Consider the following 25,467-nt stretch of genomic DNA (forward strand, 5'->3'; position numbering starts at 1 on the left):
GCTTTATACATGTGCTACGCCGTGAGAAACGGGTCTGCTCATTTGCGTCAACCCTACTTGCTTTTCTCGCGAGATCTGGCAACACTTGTCGCCGACGCGCCGCGCCGCGGGCCAGACAGTCGCTGTAGCGCGACGCAGCGCAGGTCTGTCTGTCGCAGGAGATGAAGGCGTGACGGACACGGAGCTCGCACCTGCAGCCCGGCCCTGCTGTGATGAAGGCCCGGCAGGAGCAGCCCTGACTGCCGAGGAGACCGCGCGTGTGTGCGGCGTGCAGACGCGACACCGACCCGGAGCTGAGGGACCAGACACGGTGCGTATCTCTACTGTCAGAGCGAATAACTTTAAAACATTCGCGATTTTGGCCACGGGTTTGATACATTATATTGTATTCTATAATATTATAATACATTATAGAACATTCTATTATTAGTCCGTTTTTGGATGTTGAATGTCTTCATTATGGAAAATGAAATTAGGATGGCTGATCAGAAGGACAAGTCACAGTAACTTCCAACGTAACAATTAACAGATTAAGCTGTCTGGCCAGCTTTTAGTGAGCAGTGTTCCTAGAGATCAGGGACTGGCACACCAGTGGGAGCAGACTGCGTGGTGGGTTGCAGATCCTCGCCTTCTCGTGGAAAATGACGACGCCTGCAAGCCCCACGTCTGGCTCGAGTGGCGTGGAGAAGAGCCGCGGCACGCTCTTCGCCCGGTTCTGCCTTCACTACTTCAGCGGCGGCGAGCTGCGCGGCGCGGCGCGGCCAGCAGGGGGCGCCGGTGCGTCGCGTCTTCTGACCGCGCGGTGTTTTCGTCGTGTCGCGGCGTTACATGCGATTTAATCAAATAGCACCAGAAAAAAAAAAGAACATTATTACCCGGAGTCCGGTGTCTGCTGTGTCACTTATCACCACTGTCTGCTTTGCTCTGTGGGACTGGAGATAATGGACAACGTTTAGTGACACTCAACTGCAACTTACAAGTGACAAATACGACTCCAGTGGGTGCAAATCGGGGTGTAAAAGTGAGGAGGTTGGTTGGTTGCCAATTCCACTGCTGGGGAACCATGGGCGAGAGATGTAGTTGCCTTGCATTTTGGGATGGAGGTCCGGCGAGTTACGTATCTATGGTTGAGTATTAGGCAAATGAGGGGTGACCGCATGTTGTCAGCTGACGGTCCACACTGGCCTATGCTGGGACGGGACAGAATTGCTGTGTCCTGATTAATCAGAGCCTCCTTACTTACTGCCGGGGAGTTCTGCGGCCCTCCTCAAGCCTGTGTGTGCATGGAATAGAACAGCACGCCTATTTAATTTGATTCCCGTGTGGTATTATCCCGGCGCTGAGCTGCTGACATGTGTTCTCTGAACCAGCAGCTCTGTGCATTACTTATATACGTTAGCAACGTAGCAATGATGTGTGCCTAAGAAACGTCCAGAAAACATTAGAAGTATTTAAATGCTTAGTTTTGATTTAGTTCTGGTTAGATTTAAAGGGAGGGAAGACTAGTGGTAAACAGTGGTATTACTAGACAGGGTGGGCCGCTGCTAGCTGGTTGTCCATTTTTTAACAAAAATGTTATATGGTCCATGTTTAAGATTCTTGTTAAAGAGAAACATGTTTTTTTACATGCGGTTTTAGAGGTTATTATCTGATCCACATTAGTCTTGTCTGGGTGAGACACTTCGTCTCTCTCTCTCTCGTGATAGATCCTCATTCTCATGTTGACTGGACACACGAGTGTTTCCTGTAACGTGCGCGTTGCTCCCTGAAACACAACTTAATCCAACAGGAAAGAAAAATTCAACGTTTAGTTTGACACGATAGCAATTCCAGATCTTATTTCTTTCCTCTCGTGCATGCACCCATCTTTTCCTTCCTTTCCCCAGCCAAACCCCAGAAATGTCTTAAATGGATCCTGCTGTTTTTCTTGTTTTTGTGTGTGTGTGTGTGTGTGTGTGTGTGTGAAAAGATGCTGTCTGGATTGCATTGGACTGACAAAAGTGGTAGATCAGTTTCAGGCAGCATTGCAGTCCGTCTTCACCCGTGCCCCCAAAACTTGCCATGGAGGGAGACAGGCGTCCTTTCAGGAGGTGAGAGATCAGCCGAGTACCCCTCCCTCCCCACCTCACCTCACCTCACACACCCAGACATGCCAGTCCTCATATTAACTGGCCAGGGGGCTTTTTTCACGGAGATCTTGAGCTGAAGTGGCTATTCGTGGATGCATTTTTTGCATACATGTCAGCTGTGTTGTGAACAGGCCTTTTTAAAAGTTCTTGAATGTAAAAGAAAAAAATGTGTCGTTAATATGTCGTAGCACGCTGCTCGGGGTCAAATTAATTTTTTTGTGCTTGGCCAAGGTTATCCTGTCTGTAGCCACTGCTGCATGGGGGCATTTCACATCATTCAGATGACCAGCCGTAGATGGTTAACTGCCCCACCATGCTGAAAACACACACAAAAACAACACCTATGCATTCCCTTTGATTAATTATTGACGCAAAGAGAAACTTTTTTCCTTACATTCCTTCATGCTGATAAATTTTTTTTGCTCCCAAGTGACTCACATGCTTCAATGGATTTGTTTAGAGTTCAGAGATAATAGATGAATATAGATGCAGTGTAGATCCCACTTGGCAATGTAGTGTGTGTGTGAGACAATGTCAGTTGGAGATTTTCATCTCCAGACAGTTAAGTGTGTATTATACTTAATGGATGGGGGAATAAAATATTAAGACCTGGCAAGTGCTTGCTTTCTCAGACTCAGCAGCTTCTCTACTACTGAACTCTGGAAGCTCCAGTGAGTCTCGTCTCAGACTTTGAGGCTTTGCAGGACTTTAAAAGTCACCCGTTTAAATTTTACATTGAAAAAAGGGACGTGCTGATACCGGGTTCCGTGGAATTGCGAATGCACCCTTTGTGACTTTTACTCTCATTTCTGGAAGTGCAATGGCTCTGTGTGACTCTTCAGAGCCACAGTTCATGTTAGCAGGCAGCTGAAAGGACTTTTCCCAGGGGAACTGCAAGCACTCGTACATGATGCATTTTTTAAAGTCAGTCAGCACGCTCACACTGAGACAAAGGAAGAAAAATCTCAACATCTCCAGATGCGATGCGCCACGTTAAACGTGCGATTATGAAGGCTGTGACCCGCCCTGGGTGAGTCCACACCCTGCAGACTATGTCCTGGGATGGACAGTTGCAACCCTGCTTAGGAATATTGATTAAGTGTGTGAGTGATTATGAACATTTGTGTTGTCATTGTTTTTTGGGTATCATGGATTTGGTTTTATTTCCTTGCAGAATAAACAAAATAAATTCACAGAAATATACATAAAACTGAATTTAAAAGAAATGGTTTTCAGACTTTGCATGTCCATTATTAGTTGAATTTCAACACCGACACACCCTCTTCAACACGATGAGATGCTGATCAGATGATCAGATCTACCAAATCATCTCATAGAACAAGGAAATACTCACATTTCACCTTGTTATGACAACTGAACCATTCCTAAATTAAAATGATATATTATGTTGTTTATTAGTGAATGAACCAAACACGTTTGTTCATTTAGCATTACTTTTTCTCATTTAAATGTTAAACATGCTCAGCAGTTTATTGAAGTATATAAAGCTCGGCAGTCAATAAATTATTGAAGAACCAAACGTTGCTGCAGTCGCTTTAGGACTTTATATAAAATGCACTATTTCTGTATAGAGATGAATCTGCAGTAGATCCAGGTGCCTCAACCTGCCTAATACTAAAAAAAATGCTTTTTTTCCCCAAATTCCTCCTAAAATAGAAACTGGCCGTTCTCCTCTTCTAGGGTTGCATCATCGTGTGATGTAGTGTCTCTTTAGAGAGCCATGACCCCTGGCTAATGTCACGTTAGCGAGCGTAGCACTTACATACGCTGAATAAAGCACTTCCTGAGTGCTGCTCTCCCTGCGGTGCGTGTCGGCCTGGACGTTAATGGAGCGTCTGAGTCGGCTCCGTGACCAAAGGTAACGTGACGACCACCCTAGTGGTTGCCCCAGGTTAGCATGGGTAAGTGGAGAGGGGGTCGAACCACTTTCCTTAACGCTGAATAGCCTCACCTTGGCTTGGGGGGGAAATTCTCCTGATGAGGGGGTGGGTGTGGAGCCGGGTAGAGGCTGCAGTCGGGAGGTGGTGATGTACCATCACCATCGTCACCGTCTTCTCTCTGCCATCAACTCAGCAACTGAGCTGTCGCGGAGGGGCTCGGCTTTTTGGAGTTTCTGCGCGCGCGTGGGCGGACGGGTGTGCAAACACGGCCGCCTCGCTACACACGCACCGGCATGGCCCATAGTTCCGTAGATGTGTGCGGCATTCAAAAGGCTACCGTTTCCTTACTTCACCTTGCGGAGGCCCAGAGAAAACCGACACCTCCCCCTTTATTTCCTGGCTTCCCTTCTCTCTCCTTCTCCCAGTCTCCCTGTGACCTACATATCCGACATGGAACACAAATCTGGCTGACGTTGCTGCCAACTCCCAGGCCAGCGGTCTTTGTACCCTGTGCTGAGTTCAGTCTGGGCCTCCCTTCTCTAGGTACATCCATGTCAGGAGGAGGATGGAGAAACTGGACACTGATCCTCTGTTTACCAGAACCATGCTGAGAACTAGACAGATTAAATAAAACCAAAAAAAAACGGGTCCTCATTAAGGCTGTGGTCTGTTTAGGTAAAAAAAAAACCCAGAAAAGACCTTTAACTAGCTCCACAGCTTCAGTGTCTTAGACCGCTTCAGTCTTCTGCTCTACTAGAGGGGATCTAAAGTCTTTATGTATTGAAAAGTCATTGGCATTCATATAGGAGCCACTACGAGATGGGGCTACCTGACTGTATGCAAATTCGAGCTGTAATCGGGCCTGAGAAGTTAGGCCCAACCTGGACAGAGCCTGAGAGAATCCGACCCGATCAAGTACTCAACCTAACCTGACCTAACCTAATTTGAGATCGAACCTGACTGGATTTTGGGCCAAGATTTACAGCTCTAATACAATTAGTTGATGAACTAGGAAACTAGTAAACTCTTTAGTATACATATCAGATTTTGGGTAGCTTATATGATATGCTTATCGTAGCTTATCAGAATATATATTTTATGCCATTCCCATACACCATTCTACCGAACTGTAGTCCCTGACATGAAAATTTCATTTTGTGAGATTATTTAACATTATTACGAGTTCCCCTAACCGGTCTATGGTCCTGCAGTGGCTAGAAATGGCGAAAGGTGTAAAGTGAGCTTTTCTGCTCCGCCGTTCAGAGAGCGGAAGCTCAGATGGCCGGATCTGGAATTGTCATCATGAGGGGCTTTATTTTTTTGTTAAAAAAACGGCAACACGATTTCCTGTCTGCAATAAACATTGTTGAATGGTGTTGATGATGTAATTTCCGTGAATGCCCTCTCCTCCTCATACCGCCTCTCTCCTCCTCATTAGCATTTAAAGATTCAGACTCCGAAACGGTAGTTTTGGAAATCTCATTGTGGGACTGGATCAAAGTGGCTCTAGTTGCACACCAAGGCTGAATTTTGGAAACAGACATTGGACACAGTATTAGGGCCACTAAGCCCGATAAAAAAATCATTTCAGGGGACCTTTTATTTGACGTTTTGATGGTGGACTACACAAAATCTCATCTGGGTGTGTGTAGAGTTGCGTAGAGATCGGGTGATTTATGGCCATGGGTGCTTCATTATCCTGACAGACACCATCATCATAGGCGTTTTAGGAGATTACTCATCTGTTCAAGTTTTTATTGAACGAATCCCGGCACTGAAGAATGCTGCTGCTATTTTATTTTTGATCTGGCTGAGTGCTCAGATCTCAGAACCTCTTGGACCAGGCTGAGGTTATTTAGGAAGGGGGAGGAGTTCACATGCCTGGATTTGCCCAGTTACTTTCCACTTTAAATGGAAGTAGTGAAAGCTCTATGAAATAATGATGAATAACCAGAACATTTATGAAACTTGTTTATTTATTTAAAGATTTTTTTTGGTCCTATAAATGTCCTAAAATGGGCCAGAAATCTCTGTGTCCTACACTCCCTCTTTCACACACTTACCAGTCTAAATGTGTGTGTCCCTTCGGAAGTGTGGTCAGCGTTGGGCAATGTTTGGCTGGATTTCTCCTTTGTCTGGAGCCTGGTACTCGGCGCTCAGGAGATCAGAGAGCAGGTTCGTGACCAGGAAACCCAAGCCCAGACCCCCGCCCCTCCGCCAGTCATAGCGTGCAGTACTCAGATGTGCAGAAGTGTCCGTGAGGATTTTGAGGAACAGAAGGCGGATCCTGGTATTTAGCGGCTCGTCAGGCTGCCGGGTTTCAGCTACCACGCTGGTTGTTTTACGAAGCAAACCTGCATTGACATTCGACCTTTAACCTTGACCTGAGGTCATGGAGTGGGGTTATTATGTACCTCTTCATCTGCTGGAGTAAGTACCATTTAAAATCTGAGTATATTCAAGATCAGTATTTACTTTTATGTCTGGAGCGTCTTGTCTGTAAATGCTTGTTCTTAAGATCAAGTGAATTAGTGAATCCAATGCAAGTAGAGATGGGGCAAAAAAACAACACTGTAAGACATTTTTGTTATGCTGGTGTCCAGCACTGATGTACTGAGAATGTGTGTGAGGAACTGGGTTTTTACAGCAGAAGATCAAAGGCAGGAACTGAATGTGATTTTACAGACACCTCTCTGATACTGTGACTTATGAAGCTATTTTAACGTCTTAATGGATTATGGCGAACTGTCCTGCAGTAATGTATCACTGAAACAATGTCATTATTATATTGGACAATAAACGTTATTGTATTGTGGGATATTTTGTAATCCCCACCTCCTCATAAAGTACATTTTGGGGGTGGGTCACTGTGTATATGTGTGTGTGTGTGTGTGTGTGTATATATACCACCATAATGCAGCATCCCATCTGAGCTATGAATACATACTGATGTAATCGTATTGTTATCAACCATGCAAATTTGTACTTAGTACTACCTGTATGATTGTGAGGTAGCTGCTCTTGTGTTGTTGGTAATGAATGGCTGGTCGCTAGAGGTCACAACCTTGCATGTGTGTGTTTGTAGTAAAAAGGTAGTAAATACACTTTTAGTTTGTGCAGCTGAACAGACTTGTTTGCTGATGTGTGAAACTACTCTGTTCCTCTAACCCCTACCCACACTTGGCCAAGTCCTTTCCAGGCCTATGGTAAGGTTTGGGATGTCAGATGTCACCACAGAAGTGCAAAAACTCGGAGTGTAACCGGGTTGAGGTCCCGTAGATCTGTGTCTTGTGTGCCGAGTGTGAGATCAGCTGTGGTGAACGTGAAGGGACAGGCGGCCGTCCACTATACCCTCTGTCACCACCCGGTCCCGTCCTGCAGTGCGAACTGCGTACCCCCTCAGGCTAATGCCAGCATCTTCTACCAGTATTTATATATATGTGTGTGTGTAGGGCTGTTGCCTTGCATGCCTGTGAGGGAATCAGACAGTTTGTGAAGAAAGGGATATTGCAGCTGCAGGAACAGGAGTTGGTTTATGGAGAGGTCGCCCTCTTCCTCTCTGCCAATCAGAGCGGCTCTAGAGACGGTCGGTCTGACTGAGAGCAAGCAAATAGAGAGAGAGTATATAGAAGAGAGAAGTGTGGAGATGTGGGGGTGGCTGATCCTGCTGCTGCTTCTGCTTCCTCTTCTGCTGCACCTTGTGGGAGTGACGTCTCTCTCTCTCTCTCTCTCGCTCCCTCTCTCTCTCTGTGGTGTGTGTGTGTGTTTGTGTGTGTGTGTGTGCAGCTTGTTAGTGGTGCAGTGAGCAGGGCTGAGGGTTTCTCCTTCTCACCATGAGGACTCTCCATAGGTTGAAGTTGATGAGTTCTCCGAGCCTCAGCGAGCTGGGCAAGAGCGAGAAGGCAGCTTTGGAGGAGAGGGGGACGCAGCAGAGGAGGGCGGGGGCTAACGCCATCTGGAACAGGTAGGTACCCACACGCGCACCTGTCACACGGCACGGCATGCATGTAGTACACACGCACACACATTTCAGTTCGTTGTGTGTTTAAGCATGTGTGTGTATGTGTATATGAGCCATTCTGAAGGTCTCAGGCTTCTTCACGCTTGTAATGGGGCTCCAGTATTCTTCAGAACCGCGGCGTGTGTGGTATTTCCTCGGGAATGCTACAGTGAAATAAGCGTTAGTGTTGGAATGCAGCGCCCATGCTGCGCAGCTCTCAAGCTGCTGGGAATTTTAACATCATCACCATCTTGTTGAGCTCACATTGTTCTATACATCGGGAGGGTTCAACCATTTGCTGGGCACTGTCAGCTGTTGGAATAAAATATAAACTGCTTCTGACTCAATTATTACATAGTTGTTACAATTTGTGCTACTCTTGGATACAGGGATACGGGGTTGGGGTGTGACAGAAGCCATAACAACACATGATGCAACGACTTAAAAATCTTCGGTGATTATTAGAAAAAACTGCTGATTGAAGACGCAGTAGGATTGGATGAGTATCTGATGCATCAGCAAATGTGGCTTTGTCATTATAGAGGTGATCTGAGGAAATAAGAGAACTATGTGGAGGTGGCTCTTTAAAGACCAACATACATACCAAACACACAATGAATTTCACAAAGCCTCTTTTGGTCTCAGCCCCAGACCCGTGGAGCCCAGTGAGCCCACAGCCTCATGAAGCACGCTTGTGTGCCGCGAGATAAAGGCTTTATACAGATAAATCTGTTTGTGTATGATGTATGGGTGCTTGTTCCAGGTGTTAATATACAGTATAATCAGCATATAAATGAAATTCTTGGTAATTTTCACACATAAAGCTGCAAGCTGTGGCTAATATCAGCAGAAGTGCACAGCACCGTCTCTGACCTTTTCCTGTAAAATTGACCTCAGACAAGACTAATCTGGTCCAGTGTGAACCCCGTCTTCCATAGTAAAGGTGTTGAGGTTGCCTGACTCACCTCTGTATCACTTATTTACGTTTCGAATAATTTTCTGCAAAGTTTGAATCTCTAATCATTTGCAAAAAAAGGCATTTCAAAGATATGTTCAGTGATAAGGAGGACCAGGTCTACTGGGCATCAGATGCAGTTTTCTCTTGATGAAGGCTCACACAGATTTCAGTAATAATCCTTATCTGAAAATGTGCTGAATCTGTGATTGGACAAGCTGTATCTACACTCATTGTATATTTGTGTGTGTTTATTGAGCAGCATCCACAATGCAGTGATTGCAGTCTTCCAGAGGAAAGACCTGGCGGAGAACGAGCTCTACCTTCTAAATGAGGGGGTCAGGTGAGTCTTTGCATGGCATGCATGAACTCATCATCATTATTATTATTATTATTATTATTATTATTATTATTATTATTATTATTATTATTATTAGTGGTAGTAGTAGAATACCATAAGTCTACTTTCAAGTGTATGTATGGATGGCTGGATGGTCTGAATGTCCACAGTACACATATTCACTGCTGCACATGTACAATAATATTTATAAACTCTTGGGACTTTATATTTATATACTCTCATATTCATATAGTCCATATATCTTTTCTTTGTTGCTTTTTTGTTTTTTTGATATTGCTAAAGGTTGTTACTCTGTTTCCTTCTAATTTTTCAATTTATTCATAGATGCTTCCATTTTTTTCTATTGAACTGTTTTAACAAGTCAATTTCCCAATTAATCTATAAATCTTATCATAATCCATAATGGTATTATCAATATTAAAACTCTCCTACTAAACCATTTATTATGGTTTATTAACAGGCATCAACTGTCTCCTTGAACTCTTCTTTAGGTGATCTGGTCACAGATGTGTGTGTGTGTGTAAAGGATTTTTACTCTGATGCTAGTGCTGGATCTGCCCGCCGTGTCATTAACACGTCTCTGTTCTGCGACGCTGAATAAGCGTTCTGTAAAAGCACCGGTGATTAGGGTGAACTTCAAGCGTGTTTACGGCTCATGAGTGATCGACTCATCACGAGTTGTTTTAACAGTAAACAGATATTCACTAGCTTGTGGTTGGAGTTTTGTGGAAAATATTGTCCGCTGTCACACACCAGCCCCCATGTACGAATGCAGCGGAGGCAGCAACCGCAGGCAGCACTGCATGAAAGATGTTCCAGCCAGTGGTGGAAGAATGGGCCTTTGTTGACTCAATATGAAATGTTTAGGAAACATGTGGCGTCTTTTATGGGTTTTTTTTTCTGAATGGTAATGTGTGCATGTGTTTATATGGGTTGTCTGTATCATTATGTAACACATGAGGACACAAGAGGGAGAATTAGATACTTTTGGTGTTACTCTTCATCCCATTCACACCTCTCATCAGTGCACTCAGACTGTCTTAGAAAAAAACAGTGTGTTTGTTCTGGATAAGCACATGGTGCAAATAAACACCGTCTGTGCATTAAGCACCGCTTATCTCATAAGGAACTGGGTTAGAAAACAAACATGTTCAATTTCCTTTGGAACAAGCTGTCCACGCACCTCCATTCATGTGCAGGTTGTTGCGTCGTACCTGCTGATTACCGAACCTTTGTAATGTACTGTAATGAGTTCCCTTTAAAACAGCCAGGCTATCCATCCCATGGTGACCTTATTATGTGGCCTAATTTAATCTGAGTCCGTCCGACCCGGTGTATGAATGTTGAGTCAAATAGCATCCATAAGCAGCAGCTCAAGTTACACCTCGTCCAGGCCTGGGAACCTTATTCATGGAGGAGAGGGCGTGGCCTTCATAGCAGCTCCACTACTTCTGAATATGACAATTTCACCTGTGCACTTCATCCTAAAAGTGAAAGGTTTTGAGTTAGTTTCATACCCCAAACTGAGACTTAATTATTAATGGTTTTATGCAAACAGAATATTTTATGAATATTTTCGATATTGGGATAGCATTAAGATAGCAGTATTATGCTAATTAGACAAGAAGTATATTTAGTTGATTTAAAAACTAAAATTTATATTGATTATTGCTGATATTTAGATTAGAATAGTAAGTTTTTTTTTCTGTTTATTCAGTTGGCCTTCTGTTTAATATTGTCTGGAATTTTTTTGGGAACACCATCATAATTTTGATCACCTGATAACTCATTCACCAATCAATAAATAAATACATACATGACTTTTATATCAATGTCCACAAATTTCTGATTATTATCACATAAAATAAATAGACTTTCTGGTTGCAAGTGGCCGGATTTGAGGGATCTCAGTCCCTTGGGAAATTTATACAATTAGTATACGGCATATTTATGCCAGACTGCATTAATTAGAGATTAGCATAATGGGTCATTTATTTTGGTACTTTTTTCCTGGCCTCTAATTTACCGCTGAAATAATGTGGGTCACACTGCCACATTATATCATTTTCACTGATGAGTTCTTGGAAAATTTGAATGTATACTGCATATACATCCAGCCTCATGCTCTCCATACAATTTAGAAGTGAAAGATTAGTTATTTAAATAAACATCTAAAAAACATTTAAAAAATTATTCTTTATACCACCACGGTGATAAAAATGTTGAACATAAAGCATTTACACACAGACCTGTGGTCACAGATGTTGCAATGTACAATGTGTGTCTGTGTGTGTTTGCACCTTGTAGCCATTCACACAGTGTGTTCCGTTTCGTGCGGTGGACTGCTCTGTACCAAAATAATGTCACTGATACCTGCAGCAATCAGAATCCACTCCTGCCAAGCGAGTGAGGAAACGTACCCGTAACCAGAAGGTTGCTGGCTCAAATCCTGAACCGCCAAGGTGCCACTGAGGTGCCACTGATCAAAGCACCGTCCCCACACACTGCTCCCCGGGCGCCTGTCATGGCTGCCCACTGTTCACTAAGGGTGATGGTTAAAAGCAGAGGACACATTTTATTGTGTCACCATGTGGTGTGCTGCAGTGTTTCACAATGACAATCACTTCACTTTATTATTTTTATAATAATTTTTTTTATTTGGTCAGAAACCGACCATTTAAGGGTTGTTTGTTGTACTTCATGTATATTGTGCTGTGTTGTTTGAAATTTGTACATTATTTATTGTCTACTAATGAGATCATAACGTCTGACCACCATGATCAGTGGCCACCATGATCACCCTGTGCACCCTGTTTTGCAGGCAGCTGCTGAAGACCGAGCTGGGCTCGTTCTTCACTGAATATCTGCAGGTAGGTGTGGGTTTCAGTTTTAGTTTGTGGTTATGCAGTCTCTCCAGTGACGTTGGTTGTAGTATCGCTTTGTTGAAGTTATTGTGCACTTCTGTATTTTCCCCAGAATCAGCTGCTCACGAAAGGAATGGTCATTTTACGGGACAAAATAAGATTCTATGAAGGTAAAAGAATATGTTTCTATGGAACAGAAAGTGCAGAAGAAGCTCAGTGAGGGGGTGAGCTTTGAGGTGTGCTCAGGTGTTGGTTTCTGTGAAACCGCTGCCAGGAAGGAACATTGTTTCGCCCCCAGACGTTTCCTCTCCCGTAGTCTCATTTTCTCAGCTGCGATCATCTCTCTCTCTTTTTTTATTATTATCTGCAAGCATCTGACCGCTGCGTTAAGCTCTGCCAAGGCAGCAGGAAATTTCCGTGCGAGACGGAAGCCCCTTGTTTTCCGCCTCAGATCCCCCACCTCAATAGTGCACCGTGCACAGAGCAGTAGCACCTCAGTTCTGCGCGGGTGACTTCCTCTGCTGTCGAAAATAAAGAAAAAAGCACATCCCCTCTGCACGCTCCAGATTTAGTCCCTATTAAAATGAATTTATTACCTAGCTTTATGTATATTTACTTACTAGTGGGAGTGATTTTTTTTTTATTTGTATCAGTGCATGTATTTATTTGTATCATTAAATGTATCAGCCATGACCCATCTTATTTCATATAGCAAATATGCCAGTGTTTATTACAGTCGAGGCCAAAAGTTTTGAGAATGACACAAATACTGGTTTTCACAAAGTTTGCTGCTTCCGTTTTTATTATGGTGATTTGCATATAGTCCAGAATGTTATGAAGAGTGATCAGAAGAATTGCAAAATACCTTTTTGCCTAAAAAAAACATTCCACTGCATTTCAGTCCTGCCACAATAGACCTGCCGATATTATTTCAGTGATCCTCTCATTAACACAAGTGAGAGTGTTGAGGAGCACAAGTGCTGCAGATCATTGTGTCATGCTGATTGAATTAGAATAGCAGACTGGATGATTTAAAAGGAGGGTGATGCTTGAAATCATCATTCTTCCTCTGTTAACCATGGTTACCTGCAAACATGTGCAGTCATCATTGTGTTGCGTAAAAAAGCTCCAGGGTGCCCAAGAAAATCCAGCGAGCCTAAAGATGATTCATCTGTGGGATCGGGGTTCCACCAGTGCAGAGCTTGCTCAGGAATGGCAGCAGGCAGGTGTGAGTGCATAAAATGAGACTTTTGGAGGTGTGAGACTTTTGGAGGATGGCCTGGTGTCAAGAAGGCCATCTTGACACCATTCTTCTCTGATTTTTCTCTGATGAAGCCCCTTTTCTATTGTTTGGGGCATCTGGAAAAATGTTTGTCGTGAGAAGAAAAGGTGGGCACTACCATCAGTCTTGTCTCATGCAAACAGTAAAGCATCCTGAGACCATTCATGTGTGGGGCTGCTTCTCATCCAAGGGAGTGGACTCACTCACGATTTTGCCCAAGAACACAGCCATGAATAAAGAATGGTACCAACACATCCTCCCACAGCAACTCTCTCAACCATCCAAGAACAGTTTGGTGAAGAACAAAGCCTTTTCCAGCACGATGGAGCACCGTGCCATAAGGCCAAAGTGATAATGAAGTTGCTCAGTGAATAAATCATTTAAATTTTGGGTCCATGGCCAGGAAACTCCCCGGACCTTAATTCAATTGAGGACTTGTGGTCAATCCTCAAGAGGTGGATAGACGATCAAAAACCCACAAATTATAACAAACTCCAAGCACTGATTATGAAGGAATGGTTCGCCATTAGTCAGGATTTGGTGAATTCCAGAGATCTTGGGAAAAAAAGGGCCAACACAGCAAATATTGACTCTTCGCATAAACTTGATCTAATTGACAATAAAAGCCTTTGAAACATTTATAATTATATACCACAGAAACAACTGACAAAAAGGTCTTAAAACACTGAGGCAGACAACTTTGTGAAAACTAGTATTTGTGTCATTCTCAAAACATTTGGCCATGACTGTACACCCCTCCCCATAATCTGGGTCAATACATATTTTAAAATCTTGAAAATAACCTTTTAAGTCATTCTTTGTTAAACATACAGTGTCAATAAGCCCTATTAGAAGTACACTATAGAAGTTATTTTTTTCACAAGGGGTGTGAGAGATGAGCTATTTCTCTTCTTCAACCTTCTTTTGTTTTTTAGGTCAAAAGTTACTTGACTCTTTGGCCGAGACTTGGGACTTCTTTTTCTGTGACGTCCTGTCCATGCTTCAGGCGATCTTCTACCCCGTACAGGTACAGCATTCCAGTGCCTGCTCTCATTAAGCTTCATTATGAAGAAATCATATCCTCTTATAGTTCCGGGTATAATTAACATATAGTTAATTATAATCATTAATATGAGCACTATACACTAGTGTTCAAAAGTCATTTAGAGTAATTTCAATATGCCTTTGTTTTCAACAAAAAAAGTATAACACAGTAATTGACAAAGTTAGAAATAATGACGCTATCTAAAGGGACGCAAACACATGACTCAGGGATTTAATAATAAGTAAACCAGACTCGGTGGTTCTCACGTAGACAAAAACATAAGTACATCTAATAATTAACAAAGCTTTTTTAGTCACAGATTTTGCACCAGTGAACACAACATTCCATTGGATTCCTGTCTACATATACGCAGATATTACAGCCGTTTCCAGGCACCTGAGTTATTTCTAAATGTCCATTAACTTTGAAACTAGGACAAATAATATCAAGTACTAAAGTACTGAATGTACTTTTAATGTTTTCAATTGAAGTCATTATCAATACTTTATTATATTAAATATATAAGGAGTCTTGGAATTCATGGGGAACATTTCTGTTTTAATTAGTAATATTATAAATGTTTGAAAGGGATATATGTGTGTGTACTTGTGTGTGTGTGTGTGAACAGGGTAAGGAGCCCTCAGTGAGGCAGCTGGCCCTGCTGCATTTTAGAAACATCATCACCCTGAACATTAAACTGGAGGACGCCCTGTCCAGACCTCGTGCGCGGATCCCCCCATCCATCATACAAATGCTGCTCATCCTCCAGGTGAGCGCAGTGCTTCCGTGTTTGTTCACGAGTGGGTGGCAGCCTTATAGCAACAAGGGTCTCAAAACTTCTGACTCTAGGTTTCTAAGCAACCAGAAGGCCACATTTGATTTAACCGCGATATGGTTCATGACTCGACATTCTGCAAAAAAACACATGTGACTCTTCTTTGGCTCTTCTGTCTGAACATTGAGAGAAAAGTCCCGTCTGGGACTGGGTGCTGACTCACCAGCCTGAATGCCTTACTTATTACACCACACCAAGATCTGACCTGGCATTTTGATTGGCTGAGAGGAATCCAGGGGCTATGAATTTTGAAAATTAATGTCACGTTATGCATCTCTTCAAATATCATTGCCACATGGCCATTTGATGTTGCTTAGGGACAGCAAGACTATTTCATCAAAAACACTGTACTCAGCGAAAATTAGTTTGGTACGCCGTTTTGGTGAAAGGGCGTGCAGTGGCTTGCCAGGTCCCGTGTTCAAAACTAGCCACGTTCAGCGGGAAAACACATTTGCTATCATCATGTCGTCTGAAACGCTTGCGTCTGAAAGGTTGTGTTGGTAATTGTGGCATCACATTTGTCCTGGAAGTTCTCTCACCCAAATGTAATACAGTGACCCAGATTTAGTTACATTTTATTTTTGACAGTGAGAGCACATTTTAAGAGAGCTAGCAATGTAAGAAGACTACCATAATGAGGGGTAAGGCTGAAGGGGTAAATGGGTTGGAAATACTGTAGTGTATTGGGGTGGACAATAACACACTGGAGGCGGTGGTGGAGTACAGTGCAATATTCCACCTCATGGGCAGTATGTGGCCTAGTGGGTGAGGAAGTGGCCCCGTGATCAGAAGGTTGCCGGTTCGAACCTCGAACTGCCAAGGTGCCTCTGAAGTGCACTGAGGAAAAGAGGTGCCTACGGCTCACCAAGGTGAGCCTCACTAAGGCCATATTGCATGAGAGTTTCCTGATCAGAGACTTATTTATGTTTTAAGACCCAGGGTGCAGCTCTGGGTGACAGAAACCTGGAATCGAAGCTCACTTACACCGTCCTTGTCTGATCCTCATTAGCATGCTTTGTGAAGCCCTGCGTAATGAGTTTAAAGGATGCATGCAAAGGGGGGTAAGATTCAATGTGTTTTCTTTATTTTTATGACCATTTACATTGGTAGATTCTCACTGAAGGCATCAAAAATATGAATGAACACATGTGGAGTTATGTGCTTAACATCAAAAGGTGAAATAACTGAAAACACATTTTATATTCTAGTTTCTTCCAAATAGCCGCCCTGTGCTCTGATTAATGCTTTGCACACTCTTGGCATTCTCTCGATGAGCTTCAAGAGGTCGTCACCTGAAATGGTTTTCCAACAGTCTTGAAGGAGTTCCCAGAGGTGTTTAGCACTTGTTGGCCCCTTTACCTTCACTCTGCGGTCCAGCTCACCCCAAACCATCTGGATTGGGTTCAGGTCCGGTGACTGTGGAGGCCAGGTCTCCACTTTTTGTTAAGTACATAACTCCACATGAGTTCATTCATAGTTTTGATGCCTTCAGTGAGAATCTACCAACGTAAATGGTCATGAAAATAAAGAAAACACATTGAATGACAAGGTGTGTCCAAACTTTTGGCCTGTACGTGTGTGTGCTTTGATCTCCTTTTTGAATTTTATGCCGGATGAGGTATTGTTGCTCTTGGCCTTGTTGGTAGGATTCGTGCATTTCACTATATTCTGTTTTTTATCCTGTTCTGAGTTTGTGTTGTTCATTACCGGATTGAGACAAGTGGAGCCCTTCTGCCTGAAGTCTGTGTGGTGAGAGCAGGGCTGGGTACTGTTATCTGTAACCCAGTAAAACATCGTCTTCCCATCGTCTTGCTTTTTTACTTTTTTTTTATCCTCTGTGATGGATGACTTCCATGGGGCAGGCCGTCTCCCTGCAGACTCTTACTGGAGCTTCACACCAGCACTTCCCCCTGCATTCGTGCCCTGATCCACTTTGCAACTTTCCCACAATTCCTCCCAGTCCACATGTAACACCCCCCCCCAAAAAAAAACACCTCTCGATCCACATGAGGAGGTTGAGCCTACAAATATAGGCTCAGATTTGGGGCACTTCTGTTTACTGTATGCCATTGGATTTTATTAATTGAATGTGATACAACTGGGTGGATGAGTTAAAATCTGAAAAGTGTGTCAGTGTGTGTGTATGATTGTGTATGTCTGGCTGTGTTTATTTTAACATTTTCTGAGACATAAATGTCAGGCACGTGCTCCATTCAAATGTCATTGTTTTTATAATGCATTTTTGTCTCTATTATATATTAAAGTTACCACTACCACAGAGTACAAGGCTTCACAGACAATTTTACACATATTTAGTATTTGTGAGGTTTACAGTAATAAAAATGTAACATGCACTACATATATAATGTTTTTTTAAACCATTCTTAACCATAAACAAGTCTTCCGTTCACGTAAAAAACTATATATTTAACAAAAAGAACATTATATTTAACAATATAATTTGCTGTATTTGTAAAGTCCCTTGACACTAACACAGTAGTGTGCTGGCCGAGTGTTCCTCGGGATCTACATCATGAATATGCCACTCTGGCTCTTTTCTTCTTGCCCTTGATGTTTAACCAAGCAGAAAATCCAAGGCTTAACATTTGCAAACAGAGCCGTGCTCCGCAGGGGCGGGGGCACAGCCTCGGCACCTCTGGAAAGATGGCGTCATGTTCATACCAGTCCACAGGTGGCGATGTGGGTCACCATGCAGCTTGTCCTGGTGGTGAAAACTCAATACAATTTTACTAACAAAATACAAGAACTGTTGAGCTTTATAACCATTGGAACACTGTATGACCGGGTTAGAATTTGCCCAGTGTATGTAATAGGGGCAGTATTCCACCAGAAAGGGGTTTAGCAAAACCAATAAATCAGTGTAATTGCTGAACCAAAATTCATACCATTATGTGTTCTGAGGAGATTGCCCCCCCCCAGCTGGTTAGCATGTTACATCTGGTTATTTGGTAAAAACAAAATATAGATTGCACCTTTATTGCACCTTTAACTTCAATTCATTAATTCCATTTTTCAAAGACAGTTCTTAGTACTGTGCTGCTAACGCTGACAGGAAGCATGTCGTCCTTTAAAATTAGTTTGGGACACTACTAATGTTCTTGTATAATGTGTGTGAGAGAGAAAGAATGAGGTTGAGAATTTACAGCATGAAGAGAAGTAAGACACTGGGCCTGATGTGAATTAGGGTCACAGAGTTTCCTGTTGTCTCATGTGAAAACTTTAGACAAAGGCACAGAGCATAGCCTGTCCCTGCCCTGCTGTTCACCCGCCACCTCACACACTCGCCGCCGACTCGCCCATTCATGTCACTCCGTGCTCTGGGGGTTATTCCCTCAGTCGCTGTCCGGCATCATTTCATCCGGTCAATCTCCTCTTTTTTCCCTTCTCCCTTCTTCTCTATTCCGTTCCTGACTTTCCTTGTTCTTGCTGATAAACTCTCATGTCTGGTTTCATAAGGATGCAGTTCCTGTTTTAGATTTCACACACATCACACACACACGGTTCTAAATATGAACACAAACACTTCCAGGCAGGTCGCTGTTAAACCGGCACCGTGGTAAAATGACCTGCTGTGTGAGATGGAAAGCGAGGGTGTATTTGATCTGGTGAAATCGAGAGTCTGGGGTATTTTGTTTCTCCCTGTAGACCATTAACAGCATCCTGGATTAGTGAAAATGTGACGCCCTCTAGTGTGCACTAAGCGGTGCTACAACCTTGCAACCTTGTCTGTGACGTGTGTACCGACCACTGGAACAGAACATTTTTGCATTCCTTGAAAATTGTAGCAGGATTGTACAATTATTATCACTATTTATAAGGGTTGGGATTGTCATCACTACTCACTATGCACTACTCGAATGGTACCCCCATCTTTCAAGATACTAGGAAAGCATTCATCTAGACTCTTCCCTGTCTTGGCTCCTAGGTGGTGGAATGAACTTCCACTTGATGTTTCAACAGCTCACCAGACTCACCAAAGATCTTGAAACGCACTACTTTGTTTGGATTAAAAGGGCTCTTTGTTTAAAACAATGATTGGGTATTGAGTTATTAAGATAATAGTATTTATAGCTTGATTCCTAGTGAAAAAATTATACACAACCTCAAATTGGTTAATCCTGCATAGGAATTCGCTCGTTGTGAATTTTGACAGTAGTTTTATTGTCTCATTTAATTAGTGATAAAACATACAAGTCAGAAAGTTTGATTTGTTTGGTGTGTATGTGCATTTGTTTTATTTGTTTGAATCATTTTGAAGTACTGCAAAAGAAAACTAAATAAATAATGCTACAATGCAACAGTTTTATACACATCAAAAAACTTGTCTTCGTATGAATGTTTATACTTTTTGGAATTTATTCCATCCCATAATGGAATAAATGACTGAATACATTTATTCACCAAATAAAGACTTTTTAAAAATATTTTATGAACATATTTTTTTTTCTGTCTTTCAGGGGGTCCATGAATCTAAAGGCGTGACAGAGGATTACCTGAAGCTGGAGTCTCTCATTCAGAAGGTGGTGTCTCCATATCTGGGCACTCATGGGCTGTTCTCCAGCGATGGCTCTATTATGCAGTGTTCCTGTGTATTAGGTAAGACTACATAGTAAAAATGGCAGCATTAACTTAACACTGCATTCCAGATCGGAGTTCAATTTAATACTTTACAGTGCTAAACACTGTACACTATATAGTAGAGGTGTGAACTGGTCACTGGTCTCACGATTCGATTGCGATTATCAGTGCGTCTCGATGCATCCCATGTATTTTCTACAGTACTTCCCATGATGTTTTCAAATACAAGAGTTAAGGTCTCGTTCACCTGTGTGGACACTTTGATTTGCTGTTGGAAAACTGGTGGCATTTAGTCTGCACTCATCCGTGGTGTCAGGTGAGCGCGGACTGAACGGCGACCTTTTTTCTGCTCAACGGAGCTACACTTGGCATGTGCTACGCTCGCCGTGAGGTTTCCTACCATTCCTCCATTCACACTTTGTGTTTTGAAAGGGCAGGCCAAACAATAGCCCGCTTCGATTCTATTGGTCGCACAAAAATATTTCACTGCAGGACTGCAGTGCGCGCACAAGGCCACCGAGTGGCGCGCTACCCGGTCAGCGCCAGAAAATCACGGTAATTATGTTCTGCACTGCATCCTGTATTTCACCCATATGGGCTTGTTACCTCTGGAGGGAATGTAACAGTTTTAATATAGCACTAATCCGACCTTCTGTACAGATAGCTAATTAGTTTTTGCTCAATTGGCCATTTTTGTTTTACATTTACAGCATTTATCCGACGTCCTTGTCTAGAGCAACTTAGAATCAGTAGTTACAGGGACAGTCCCCCTGGAGACACTCAGGGTTAATTGTCTTTCTCAGGGACACAATGGTAGTAAGTGGGGTTTGAACCTGGGTCTTCTGGTTCATAGACGAGTGTGTTACCCACCAGGCCTTTTTTTAATGTGCAATATGCTTTATTATGAACTGTTTGTGTAAAACTACCCTGTTCTTTGTGCTTTTCTCAGAGAAACGTCTTCTGCGCCGGTTGCCTAAACTGAATGATACTTCAGCCAAGAACCCAGTGGTCCGGTCCAAGAGTTACAACACCCCACTGCTAACACCGGTGGTCGAGTACGATTCCGACACATCCTCGGTGGGCAGCATGGGCATCCGCCGCCACTCCATCTGTGAGATGACGTTGTGTTTAGAGGAGCCGTCCTTCTCTGAAATGGGCCCTGGAAGCCCGGCCACGGACTCGTCTCTGTCCACCGACCCCCAGCCCCTGGATCTCTCAGGGGAGGAGCACCTTACAGAAGGACACTCCTCACCGCCCTCGCCCTCCATGTTCCCAGAGCTCTCCCCGCACAGCCCAGGACCCTTTCACTCCAGCGGCGGGGGACAGGACTCACCCTCCGGCTCTTCCCAGCTGGACAGGCACACTCCATCCTCACTGGCCAGCTGCTCTTCCAGCCCGGAGACCATCGTGGACCAGATCCTGGAGTCCATGGACTCAGACGCAGACGGCATCTTCATCGACTTCCCCTGTCGCTGCTCTGACTCCTCCAGCTTGCAGAGTGTGGCTTAGATGATTAACACTGCCCCGCCAGACTCTCGTCTTTTTCAGACTTTTTTTTATTGATCCTATATTAATAACCACTTTGACAACTCGAGTAACACATTTTTCGGATGTGTGCGTATGCGTGTGTGTAATAGAGCTCAGCAGGTAAATAAATGGAATAACTGCATGAGTTCCAAGATGCAGCAATATATGGAATGTAGGCGACCAAAAAGCGCACAGTGCTTGATGGGAATCGTAGCTGGTTGAACCGTGTGGTGTGTGTATTTGTGTGTATTAGGTACAGGCGTCCCACAATTGTATGTCACTTATTTATTAATGGTTTCGGTATCACACAAGGTACTGAGTGATGTCCACTTATTTTTTTTTTAATTATTTTTATGGACAAAAACAGGGGGAACAAGCCAGGTAAAGTGTCACTGCCAGGGGAGGTAAATGCGTAGGAAACACACAGTAATACCAGCTCTTCACCGCTTTCTTCCTCCTCTCTAATCACTTTTACACACTGGTGGTGTTCACTTCACTCTTAACAATAAATATATTTGTAGCAATGAGCCACGGACTTTAAAAAGAAGAGTATCATTCTTTCATAATTCAGAGAACTTGAAATGTAAATAGGACATTTGTAATGTTACAATTCGAAGTTTGTAATTTATATCAGATTTTTTTTTTTGTAAAAGGGATGGAAAGCAACAATCATCATGGGTAAGAGTTGTAGGAAATGTCAATTCCATAACCAATTTTTGTGGACTTTACACAATAAGTGAAAATAAACAAACAAAAAAAAATTCTCCTGGTTTTCTTATTTTCTTTACAGGGGTAAGTTCAATCCAGGAGTAAATTTAAAGGATTTCACAGTGTCCAAAAACAGCCCGATATGAAACAAATTTCAAGGACAAATTTCAAGGTGATAAATCGTTAAAATCAATGTAACTGAAAATAGAAAATAAAACGTATTCATCCAACAAGGATGCTTTCCACTCTACAGTATTTTCACAGTTTTTTTCAACTTGCCATATTACAGGCCACAACTTCATATTATTCCATCCATTTATGACTTATGCCAGTGTGGTCTCCTGATCCACCTCGTCAGAGGGATTTTAAGTGACTTGGTTTCCATGTGTTTCTTAGCCATCAAGTTAATAAAATTACATTTATATAAACCAGATATTTCAATTAATAATGTTTTTGACCATTTAGCAGATTAAATACGATCCAGCAGATTAAAACCGACACATTTATAGCAAAGTATTAATATTAATGAAAATTGATTTGCACAAGGGCTTGACTTGGATCCATGTTATCAAGGCCACTTTTTGTCATCAAGTTAAAAAAATCTTCATGCACGAACTTTCATCTTTCTTCAGCCTCAGTAAGAAGGCCTTTCTTGTTGTGTACTCCTCATTTCGGCATTTCGTCTTCATCCCGTCTCTTCTTGCATTAAAAAGATGTGATGCATGCTTGGTGCTGTCCCTTTGGTAATCCCAGCCATTGAGAATGATGACCGTTGAGGTCCTGTCACCAAAGACCCAGATAGGAAGCAGTCAAGCAGACCACAAACAGCGATACTGATAAGGAGATGGCTGAAGCTCCACCACAGTCTTTGGCATTTTCCTGAAGCCCACAAAAAAGAACACACAATGACACAGTATACATAATGATATGGTTATATACCAAAATGCTTATGGTTATGTAAATATGTGTGTAAATTTTGATTAAACTTAGAGTGACGGGATCTGAAAAGACATGCCCAGATCATGGTGCCCAAGTGACTTTTGCTTTTATAAAACAGTGAAATCACCATGATAAAATTAAGTAATATTAATAAATACGTTTTGTATCATTACTTGAAAATGTTCAGATAGTTAAAAATAATTGTGAAACACTGTACACTTTTTGCCACTAGATGGCGATGCATAAACATGGAAATAAACTGTCAGCAGGTCAAGACAGTAAACAAGGCATATACATTTACATTTAGACCATTTATCAAACGCCATTATCCAGAGTGCCATAAAGTCAGTAGTGACAGGGACAGTCCCCCTGGAGACACTCAGGGTTAAGTGTCTTGCTCAGGGACACAATGTTAGTTAGTGGGGTTTGAACCTGTGACTTTGTGGTCTTCTGGTTCATACTGGTTGTAAGTCGCTCTGGGCGTCTGATAAAAGCTCTAAATGTAAATGTAAATGATATCATGTCACAGTGGCGGCAGGAACAGAACAGAGCAGAAAGGATGCATTCGCACAACTACTCTAGTTGGAACAGCACACAAAATACAGGACATAACACAACCATTCAAATACAATACACATGCTTAGGGCTATCAGGGTGATGACAAGACAAAAACTCTGACTGGAACGCTGGACCAGGGCACGCATCCAGAGTCAGGTCTTGGCATATTATTAATGTTAACAGCATCAATAATTGTTCATGGCCCAGAATCCAAGGCAAACTCGATTCTAACAAAGATGATTTGCACCCCACTGTATCCACATAAACCTGTCAAGTGGATTTTGTCAAGAGGATTTTGGATATAGAGAACAGTCACTTTTTTATAATAATATATAATAATACTCATGTCTGTTTAAATATATAGTTACTGTCCAAGCATGATGTCTGCAGAACTATTAAGGTACAGATTTGAATTTTCAATATAAAGGCCAGTAAGCAGTAATCTTACCAGACTGGAGAAAATTAGTCTGATAACAAACAAGAATGTGGTACCTGAGGGTGGTATGCGTGGCAGGACTCAGGTCGTCTGCGGATCTTCATTGACTTCATTCTGTCGCACTTCACCGAGGCGTTATGTTCAGAGATGTCAAGGGTCCACACAGACCGAGGACTAATGCTAATGCTGAATACCTGGTCATCCTTTAATTAATTAGCGGCAAGCCAATATCCCGACAATTAAAAATATACATATCTGTGGCAGTAAAGCAATTTATGGAAGATTTTGTTCTTGTAAGTAAAATGCAACAAGCAACATTTCTCCCTTAAGTTCTTCATTCACCTCTAGAGACTGTGAACAGCTTTTGGATTATAGTGCAGGAAGGATATATTTGACCTCTTTGGGCTCCATATTGATGAGGGGATACTGGCGAGAACAGTCACAGTCTGACTGAACCACCATTAACAGGAGATTAGAGTCCGGGATCTGCTGACCCACAAACATTCTAGAGAGTGCAGACACACACACACACACACACACACATTAAGACATAGAGAGACAGATGCAGTATATGTCTCCTCACATACATGGCATTACAGTGGTTTGGAAAGCATGAAAAAGTACAAATTAATCACAAAAAAAATCACAAAATATGTTGACTCAGTGTGAGCAATCTATTGACTTTATCTGTATTTTTACTTCAAAGCAAGTTATTTCAAGTTCTTTCACCATTAGTGATAATCTGCCTTTATCTGGACAGGGCACCATGCCCCTGAACCCTGTCAGACTAAAAAAAACTCCTCGCAGCCCCTAACCGATTGCCTGAGTCCGTCGAGGCAAATTGAGATAATTCATCTTGTAAATTGAGAAGGATTTGCAGGCGCTCTGTGATCTCTAGCAGGCTAACCTACTTGCGAGTGAGGCAGCGCAGGCCATCGCCTAGCAGGGTAATGAAGATGTGCAGCGAGATAAGAACTGCCACGTGTGAAGGGTGGACTGGCACAATGTGGACTTGTGCAGCGTTAGTGGATACTGCGTTATGATCTTACTTCTGACATCGTCCACACTTAATTATGCTGTTGGTCTCTTTGATGGAAGGGTCATAGACAAAGCTTGGGTACTCGGTGTCACAGGGTTGCAGTACGTCGGCCTTATTCTTCTTATTGGCTGTGGAAGAATGAACAATGAACAATTCCACATTGATAATTAGTACCATCATATGTGCATAAAAAAAATCAAAAAACAGCATTTATTTAAGTTGACACTAAAATCAAATGACTTTGTATTTTAACATTCGTCTTTATAAAATGTGTGCGTGTAAACAGTAA

General features: G+C 42.6%; 2 protein-coding genes across 7 annotated transcripts in view; one reads left to right on the forward strand and one right to left on the reverse strand.

Moving 5' to 3' along the window:
- On the forward strand, window positions 1-22,267 carry LOC114764800 (proline-rich protein 5-like). Of its 3 annotated transcripts, none has more exons than XM_028954734.1 (10): window positions 2-310; window positions 1,970-2,090; window positions 7,881-7,994; window positions 9,248-9,328; window positions 12,168-12,216; window positions 12,323-12,380; window positions 14,428-14,519; window positions 15,166-15,306; window positions 19,851-19,989; window positions 20,921-22,267. In XM_028954734.1, the coding sequence occupies exons 2-10, from the start codon at window positions 2,062-2,064 to the stop codon at window positions 21,478-21,480; spliced, it is 1,263 nt and encodes a 420-aa protein (XP_028810567.1). In that variant the 5' UTR covers window positions 2-310; window positions 1,970-2,061; the 3' UTR covers window positions 21,481-22,267. The 3 variants fall into 3 exon arrangements, with proteins under 3 accessions (XP_028810569.1, XP_028810567.1, XP_028810568.1); XM_028954735.1 differs by having other exon boundaries at window positions 2,002-2,090; XM_028954736.1 differs by lacking the exon at window positions 1,970-2,090 and having other exon boundaries at window positions 1-310.
- The window catches only part of cacna2d4a (calcium channel, voltage-dependent, alpha 2/delta subunit 4a), a 65,886-nt gene continuing 62,187 nt past the window's right edge, over window positions 21,769-25,467 (reverse strand). For 2 of the 4 annotated variants that reach the window (XM_028954733.1, XM_028954732.1), the window contains 4 exons: window positions 25,189-25,306; window positions 24,529-24,644; window positions 24,196-24,278; window positions 21,769-23,085 (listed from right to left, as the gene is read on the reverse strand). In XM_028954733.1, coding sequence (XP_028810566.1) covers window positions 22,990-23,085; window positions 24,196-24,278; window positions 24,529-24,644; window positions 25,189-25,306 — 413 coding nt within the window. In that variant the 3' untranslated portion in view covers window positions 21,769-22,989. Of the gene's footprint in view, window positions 23,086-24,195; window positions 24,279-24,528; window positions 24,645-25,182; window positions 25,307-25,467 lie in introns of those variants that run through there. The other 2 variants (XR_003742548.1, XR_003742547.1) reach the window with 1 other exon arrangement.

This window comes from Denticeps clupeoides, chromosome 15, assembly GCF_900700375.1.
Source record: "Denticeps clupeoides chromosome 15, fDenClu1.1, whole genome shotgun sequence".
Taxonomy (NCBI): domain Eukaryota; kingdom Metazoa; phylum Chordata; class Actinopteri; order Clupeiformes; family Denticipitidae; genus Denticeps; species Denticeps clupeoides.